Raw genomic sequence first — 8,516 nt, 5'->3', positions numbered from 1 at the left:
GGCCATCCCCACACCTCTGATCCCCCTTCCCTACTCTTGGTCTTGGGCGTCTATCACTTTAATTTCTAACACAGCAGTGTTAGAAATCAACAGAATCTCGGGACCAGCAGATGGCGTAATGGTTACATCACTGGACTCCCGTGTAGTCAACTATGGTTCGAATCCTGGACGCGGTGGCTTAAAACTCACGCCGGGTGCATGTGCATGTGTGCTCAAGATCCCAGGAGGAAAATGAAGAAGGGACCATGGCATGGCCATTCCTCCTAGGGGGTGATTTCTTGCTTTCTGTCTCTCTCTGGCGAGTGCATCCACCCTATAGCAAAAATCTCAGAACAAACAAAATAAGCTGGACGCACTGAGCAATTAACCTCTGATGGTTCACGGACCTGGCCAAGCAGGAAGATTTTTCATTTATTTATTTGTTTATTTATTCATTTACTTATTTTATTTTGACCAGAGAGAAACACAGAGACAGAGAGAGAAAGTGAGAAAGCAAGCCACCAGGTCCAGGACTTGAACCACGGTCCAGCCATGTGGGAATGTCCAGCGCCTTAACCACCATGCCACCTGCTGGTCCCAGGAAGGTTTTTCTAGCACCCTCAGTTCTACTCCTCATGATATGAATCCTGACCACCTAAGAAGCCTGAGGATGAAGGAGGACAGAGCGGAAGGAATAGCTGGGTCCTAGTGCCACTGGTTGAGCCCCTGGATCGAGCCCTACCTGAAGCTAGCCCCACTAAGGGTTTCTGTATGAGAACTAATACATTTACATTTTTTGTGGGGAAAGTGGTTTGGGTTTGGATTTCTTTTTCTTTTTAAAGAATTATTTTGAACTTTATTTTGTTATTTTAATTTGACTAGAGAGGGACAGAGCGAGAGAGGGAAAGTGAGAAAGCAAGCCACCCGGTCTGGGACTTGAACTGTGGTTAGTCATGTGGGAGGCCCTCCCTTCTCGCCAAAGATGTGTACTCACCGAGGGCTGTACCGTAGCCAGCAGTGGCCAGAGCGCCGGTGTTGCAGTGAGTCAGCACGGTCACCTTGCCACCCTGGGGGGCCACCCGCTGCAGGAGGTGGTGGGCTCCCAGGTCCCCGATGCTCTGATTGTCTCGGAGGTCCTTCTCCAGCATGTCCTCAGCCCATTGGATCACTCTGGGATGGACAAAAGCCTTTTAGCATTTTTTTAAAGCAGTATGTATTTAAATATATTATTCATAGTACCATTATTTAAAAAATAACTTGCTACCTGGCATGTGGGCACACGAAGGAGAGAGAGGAAAAGTGAGAGGCAAGCTGCCAGGTCTGGGACTCGAACCGTGGTCAGCAATGTGGGCGTGGACAGCTCTAACCACCATGGTACCTGCCGGCCTCAGCCTTTCAAATTATAGCATTTATGGGATGTGGCAGCTTGCTTCCTCATTTTCTCTCTGTCCCTCTCTTTCTGTCACTCTCTGGTCAAATTAAAATAAACAAAGTTGAATAAAATAATTTTTAAAAATTGTAGTATTTAAAAAAATGTTTGGGGGACCAGCAGATGGTGTAACAGCTATGTTGCTGGACTCCTATGTAGTCGACTGTGGTTCGAGTCCTGGACCCGGTGGGTTAAACTCATGCCAGGCGCGTGTGTGTGCGTGCCCAAGATCCCGAGAGGAGAATGGAGGAGAAGGGATTGCGGCGTGGCCATCCCCCCTGGGGGGTGATTTCTCGCTTTCTGTCTCTCTGTCTCTCTGGTGAGCACATGCGCCCTATAGCAAAAAAACTCTCAAAAAAGTTTTTGCTATAGTTCGTATATGCTCACCAGAGACAGGCAGACAGGCAGATGGAAAATGAGAAATCACCTATGGAGGGATGGCCATACTGGAATTCCATCTCTTCCATTTTCCTCCCAGGATCCTGGGCACACACATACACGCCAGGAATGTTTTTCTTTTTCTTTTTGTAGAGGTTTTTTGCTATAGGGCGCGTGCACCTGCCAGAAAGAGACAGAGAGACAGAGAGACAGAAAGCGAGAAATCACCCCCCCCCGGGGGGGATGGCCACGCCGCAATCCCTTCTCCTCCATTCTCCACTTGGGATCTTGGGCACGCACGCACACGCGCCTGGCGTGAGTTTAAGCCACCGGGTCTGGGACTCAAACCACGGTCAACTACATGGGAGTCCAGCGACATAGCCATGACGCCATCTGCTGGTCCAGAAATAAACAATTTAAAAAAAGAAAAAGAAGAAGATGCAGGGAGCAGCGTGTGTGCATGTCCTAAATCCCAAGAGGAGAATCAAGGAGAAGAGAATACAGCGTGGCCATCCCGCTGAGAAATGCTGTCTCTTTCTCTGTCTCTCTCTCTCTGCTTCTCTCTGGCTAGCTCGCCAGCCATACAGAGAATTTTACTTATTTTTACATATATTTTATTCAACTTTATTAATTTATTTTAATTTGACCAGAGAGGGAGGGAGGGGGAGAGAGAAAGAGAGACAGAGAAGAAGAGAAAGCAAGCCACTGGGTCAGGGACTCGAACCACCGTCTATGTAGGAGTCCAGCACTCTTAACCACCACATCACCTGCCACTCTCCATGTTTTTAAACAGCTCTGCAAGGGCAGATAGAGACGGGGCCTGCCCTGGGCTTAGAGCGTTTAAAGGGTAAGGACCCCATCCATGGTCAGCTCCCCAGGCTGGATCGATTCCCAGCGCCGCCCGGGACGAAGTACAGGATAAGGGACTTGAGCTCCCGTGCCTGTTTCCCCATCTGTAAACTGGGTCACTGTGCGTAAAAAGCGAGCGAGTCCACAGCAGCCTGGCACCGCAGCCCCGTACCTCTCCCGGACCGTGTCCTCGGTGGCGCCGTCCCTCTCGGCCTCCCGGGCCGCCGCGTCTGCCAGGTCGCGGGCGGCGCGGGCCATGTTGACCGCGGTGGGCCGGGCGGTGACGAGGAAGTCCAGCTGGTCGCGCACGAAGGCCACGAGCGCGGCGAGCCCGGGTCCCCCCCGGCCCGCCTGCAGCTCCAGGGCGAGGCTGAGGCAGCCCACCAGGGCGATGGCGGGGGCGCCGCGCACCTGCAGGGGAGGGACGCGGGAGTCGGGGGCTGCAGGTGCGGGCGCCCCTGCACGCCCGGGCCCGCCGCCCGGGCGGCGGCTGGTCGAGGATCTGCAGCGAGCCCCGCGAGTAGCGGATGGCTTCGAGGGACATGGTGCGACCCGCGCTCCACCACCGCTCTGGCACACCCCGGACGGCGCACACGTGGGGCGGGACCCGACCGCACGAAGGGGGCGTGGCCCTAACACTGGGCGGAGCCTCCTCCGGAAGTAGGCGCGTGCACCAACCCGGTCCCTTCCAGGACCCGCTGACCCCGCCTCCGGACCCGCCGTGGAGGGGAGCGGGACGGCGCACTCCGGGGCTTCGGAACCACAGGGCACCGGTTCGGGGCCGCCTACTGGGTGCCAGCCCGGGGTTTAGCAGTGTTCAAAGGCTCTTTCTTGGGTACTTTAAGGCCCAACTTCTAGAGCACAGAAGAAACCACCGGCCCTGTTTTCTGTTTTAACTTGCTATAGGGCACGTGTGCTCAACAGAGACAGAGACAGAGAGAAAGCACCCCCGGGGGATGGCCATGTCACATCGCCCCTCAGCTCCAGTCTCAGGGTCTGGGTTGCACACTCACATGCACCAGGCGGTTTCATTTTTTGAAGAGATTTTTGTCATAGGGTGCATGCACTTGGGGAGAGACAGAAAGTGAGAAATCACCCCCCTGGGAGGGGATGACCACACCGCAATCCCTTCTTCATTCTCCGGGCTGGATCTTGGGCACGCACGCGCATGCACCCGGCATGAGCTTTAAGACTTTTAACTGGTCTACTACGTGGAAGTCCAGCCGCTGACCCATTACACCCCCTGCTGGTCCCACCGATCTTGGGCACGCACGCGCATGCACCCGGCATGAGCTTTAAGACTTTTAACTGGTCTACTACGTGGAAGACCAGCAGGTCCCACCAGGCGTTTTTCAAACTGCTGGGTCTGGGGCTCAGACTGCGCTGGTGACCTAACCATGACGCCAGCTGGTCCCCTGAAGGGCTCCTTATTGTTACTGAGATGTCCCATCTCTGTGGGAAATAAAGCGGGTACCACTTGGGGACACCACCCTTAGAAAGATGGGTATTGGGCCAGCAGGTGGCGTGGTGGTTAAGGCACTGGAATTTCCACAAGGCTGACCACGGTTCAGGTCCTGAACCTGGCAGCTTGCTTTCTCTCCTTTTCTCTGGCAAAAACCCATGTGAAAAAATAATAATAAATAAATAAGTGAATACAATAATTAAAAAAAATAAAAAAGATGGGTGTTAAGGGCCAGATTTGATGGGGGCCTCAGTCTCCCGGGTGGGTATTTCTGTTCTAAGTCAGCGCCTGGCACCCATGAAATACTCAGTGGAGGTGTTCAGTGATTGCCCTTGTCCAAGGTTGAGGGGGAGGTGAGGGGTGGGTGCGCCGCCATTTTCTGGGCCCTTTCCAAGGCACCTTGGTGGCCGGGGATAACAGGCAACCTGAACCCGTGTGGGGCAGCTCTGGGGATGTCTTCCATGGGTCCTGGGCACCTCACGTGCCCCATTCCTGATCTTTGCTGTGTGTTTCCTGTTGCCTAAATCCCTTTTCCACTTGGCCCATGCCTCCTCCAGGAAGTCTGCCTGGATCCCAGGCCAACCTGGGCCTGTGTAAGCAACCCAAGGCTGGAGGAGAGACAAGGCTTTAATGCGCGGGTGCACAAACCCCACCGGGACCCAATAAATAACTTTGTGGTTGCAGGAAGCCAGGTGTGGGGCAGGGGTGGCATCTGAACTCTCCAAGGTCGGCAGGCGTGTGGGGTCTCGAAGCCGCTCGCTCACTCGCTCTCAGAGCCGGAGTAGTCAGCCACGAGGGAGGAGCTGAGGCTGCAGGGGTGTGGTGTGTCAGGGGGGTTGGCCGCCTCTTGGGAAGTGCCTGGCGGGGACAGGGGCTTGTCCTGCCCGCTCCTCTGTGGTCCCTGTGGGCTGCTGGTCTCCGCCATCCCCTGAGGGCAGTCTTGGGGGGATGCGGGCCTGTCCGGAGTAGTCCTCTATGGTGCCCGCAGCTCCCCAGCCTTGGGGGTCTCTGTGGCGTCCTGGGGGCTCTCGGGGGCCTCCCGAGTCTGGTTCCGCCGGACAATGCCCAGGTCCCCGACCGAGATGGGGGAGCTGGTGGGCAGGGCCCTGCGGCTCTGCTGGGACAGTTTTCTCAGGACGCTGCTGGCTTTGCTGTGGGTGCAGGCTCCCGGGGCGGCGGGGAACCAGGAGCGGCTGATGATCTCCGTCCGCTTCAGTTTCTGCTTGTCTTCGTAGGCTGAGGGGGGAGAGGACACGGGACCGGAGATCAGGGCCGCCCTCCGCCCCAGCTGGTCACGGTCCACTCAGGGCGGGGACCTCCCATGAGCCACGCCCACCCCCACGCCCACTCCCCAAGCCCCAGGCCCCCACGCACAGTCCAGGGTGTGGAACTTGAGCAGGGCGGCCAGCCGGCGGTCATCTTCCGTCTCCGGCACCAGCGGGATGCTGAGGCTCGCCTTGGCTTGCAGGGCCTGGTCCCTTTCCTCCTCCTCCTGAATGGCTTTTTTCTTCTCCTGTAGGTTGGGGTGGGGGTGCTATCATTCAGATACAAGCCCCCCCAAATTTGTAGGTTCAAACTGAATCAAGGCCTTGTGGTTAAGAGAGCTGGATCCCACATGGCTGACTGTGGTTCGAGTCCTGGCCCTGGCAGCTTGAAAAACACACCGAGGACCAGCAGGTGGGGTGGTGCTTAAGGCGGCTGCATCCCACATGTGTAACTGTGTGGTTCAAGTCCTGGACCTGGCAGGTTGAAAAACATGCCCTTCAAGTCCTGGACCTGGCAGCTTGAAAAACATGCCAGGTGCGTGTATGTACGTGCTCAAATCCCAAGAGGAGAATGGAGGAGAAAGGACTGTGATATGAACATCCCCCTGGGGGGTTGATTCCTCTCTTTTCCTCTCTCTCTCTGTCTTTTTTCTGGTGAGAGTACGTGCCCTACAGCAAACTTTAAAAAGAAAGAAACCTTAATTCCCTATGTGACTGTATTAAAAGGTGGGACCTTTGGGGAACAGGGTTAGTGCCCTTATAAAGGGGCCCCCGGGGCTGTGTTTGTTTCTTTTGTACTTGTGCGAGTATCCAAGATCCCATGGGCTGGAGGCCTGGAGGGGATCCCAGTGTGACCAGACCCACTAGGGGGTCTTCACAACTCTTTTTCACAAGGTACACACATGCACTCATAGATAAATAGGAACCTGGGACCAACAGGTGGCGTGGTGGTTAAGGTGCTGGACACTCCTATGTGACCTACCATGGTTCGAGTCCTAGACCTGGTGGCTTGCTTTCTCACTTTCCCTTTCTCCCCCCCCACCCGTGTGTCTTTCTCTGGTAAAATTAAATGAATGAATAAATAAAATTTAAAAAATTTTTAAAGTAAAATAGAACCTTCTGCTTTACTTTTTTAGTGTTTTAAGAACTTTTTATTTTTATTTATTTATTTTTCTTGTTTTTCTTTTTTCAAAGCAATTTCTCGTCGATTTTTGCCATAGGGTGTGTGCTTGCTGGAGAGACAGAACATGAGAAATCTCTTTTCCTCCGTTCTCCTCTTGGGATTTTGGACAGGCACACGCATGAGCCTGGTGTGTTTTTGCAGCCACCGGATCTGGGACTTGAACTATGGAGCTAACCATACAGGACCCAGTGCCTTAGCCTCCACGCCACTTCTGGCCCTGTTTTCAGTTTTTGATATAGGGCATGTGCGCTCGCCAGAGAGAGAGAAAGTGAGAGATCATCTCATCTCCTCCAGTCTCCTCCTGGGACTTTAGGCACACACATGTGCACCCACCTCACAGGGATTTCAAGCTACCGGGCCCAAGATTCGATCCATGGAGTCGGTCATCTGGATTCCAGGTTACTCCATGCTACCTGCTGGCTCAAAAAACTTTTTTTTTTAAAGAATTGTTTATTTGATTTTGTTGTTGTTATTATTATTAATTTGACCAGAGAGAGAGAGAGAGAGAGAGAGAAAGGGAAAGTGAGAAAGCAAGCCACCAGGTCCAGGACTCGAACTGTGGTTGGCCATGTGGGAGTCCAGCACATTAACCACCAGTCCACCCCGAAACTTCTACACGTTTACGGATTACCCACTCTATGGTATTTCTGTCATACCGATCTGAATGGAGAAGGCGGCGTGGGATTCCATGTGGCAGACGGGGAAACTGAGGCACGGAGGGGGAGACGTGGGGGGGCTGGACCCGGCTCTCGACTCTCCCCCACCGTGCACCCCGGGCCCCTGCCCCCTGCAGGCCCCACCTCGGTGGAGCCCGGCTCACCCGGAACTTTCTCCGCAGCAAGCTGTTGAGGGCGAAGTCGTCCTTCCAGGCGCTCTGGGCCTCCTGGATGTGGCTCAGGGTGGGCAGCGCCTTCCTGAGGGTGCCGCGGTCGGCCTCGCCGTGCTCCAGGCGGAACATGGCGTCCGTCTCCAGCTTCTGCTTCTTCTCGTGCTCTGCGAGGGCGGGAGCTGGGTTGGGCCTGGGGACCCCCGCGCGGGGACGGGGACGGGGCTGGCGGGGGTGCTGGGCGGGCGCGGCTCACCTGTGGTCAGCACCTGCTCGTTGTCCTCCATGTCCCAGCGCTCCTCCTTGCGCTGGGCGCCGCTCACGATCACGTAGTCGCAGTTGGCGGGGTCCGTCTGCATCTCGATGTAGTTGATGCACAGGTGGCATTTCATCCGGAACCTGGCCAGGGGGCAGCAGGCGAGAGCCGGGACGTGGCGGCTGGGTCCCAGGAGCCCTGTCGCCCCTGCCTGGTCCCTTCGGTCCACCCGAGCCACTGGAAGGAGACCGGGGAGCAGCGGCTGCGGCTGGACTAGAGCCTCAGGGAGGCGGCGAGCGCTGGCACCCACAGCTGGCCCTGGGTCAGGGGGGCTGAGGGCGGTGCCTTCCGCCTCTTCCTTCCTCTTCCCCTTCCCTCCCTCGAGGCTAATGCTCATCCCACGCACCCCTTCTTTCACTCATTCCTTCATTCATTCCTGAGTTCAATCCCTTGTTCGTTTCTGTTTCTGAGAGATTTTTGCTATAGGGCATATGCACTTGTCTGGAGAGACAGAGACAGAGAGACGGAAATGAAGAAATCACCCCCTGCCCCTGGGGGTGGGGTGGGGGGGGATGGCCACACTACAATCCCTTCTCCATTCTCCTCTGGGAATTTTGGGCCTGCACACACATGCGCCTGGCATGAGTTTCAAGCTGCTGGGTGTGGAACTCGAACCGTGATTGGCCATGCGGGAGTCCAGCACCTTAACCACCACGCCAAAGAATTATTATTATCATTTTGGAGAGGTTTTGGCTATAGGGCGTGTGTGCTCGCCAGAAAGACAGCGAGACAGAGTGACAGAAAGCGAGAAATCACCCCCCAGGGGGGATGGCCACGCCGCAATCCCTTCTCCTCCATTCTCCTCTCAGGATCTTGGGCACGCACGCAC

General features: G+C 55.4%; 2 protein-coding genes across 2 annotated transcripts in view; both read right to left on the bottom strand.

Annotated features, from left to right (window-relative positions):
- The window catches only part of MRI1 (methylthioribose-1-phosphate isomerase 1), a 4,858-nt gene extending 1,599 nt beyond the window's left edge, over positions 1-3,259 (bottom strand). The window contains 3 exon segments of the mRNA XM_027776776.1: positions 928-1,149; positions 2,808-3,101; positions 3,103-3,259. Coding sequence (XP_027632577.1) covers positions 928-1,149; positions 2,808-3,101; positions 3,103-3,179 — 593 coding nt within the window. The 5' untranslated portion in view covers positions 3,180-3,259.
- A 1,447-nt stretch (positions 3,260-4,706) lies between these two features.
- Positions 4,707-8,516, bottom strand: part of YJU2B (YJU2 splicing factor homolog B) — a 14,907-nt gene continuing 11,097 nt past the window's right edge. Inside the window, exons 7-10 of the mRNA XM_014592650.2 lie at positions 7,628-7,770; positions 7,366-7,538; positions 5,472-5,610; positions 4,707-5,333 (exon numbers count right to left, since the gene is read on the bottom strand). Of these exons, the coding sequence (XP_014448136.1) occupies positions 5,071-5,333; positions 5,472-5,610; positions 7,366-7,538; positions 7,628-7,770 (718 nt within the window). The 3' untranslated portion in view covers positions 4,707-5,070. The remainder of the gene's footprint in view (positions 5,334-5,471; positions 5,611-7,365; positions 7,539-7,627; positions 7,771-8,516) is intronic.

Source organism: Tupaia chinensis, unplaced genomic scaffold, assembly GCF_000334495.1.
Source record: "Tupaia chinensis unplaced genomic scaffold, TupChi_1.0 Scaffold138060_1, whole genome shotgun sequence".
In the NCBI taxonomy this organism is placed as follows: domain Eukaryota; kingdom Metazoa; phylum Chordata; class Mammalia; order Scandentia; family Tupaiidae; genus Tupaia; species Tupaia belangeri.
Note: the sequence above shows the minus strand (reverse complement) of the source record. Positions and strands in the feature narration are given on the sequence as shown.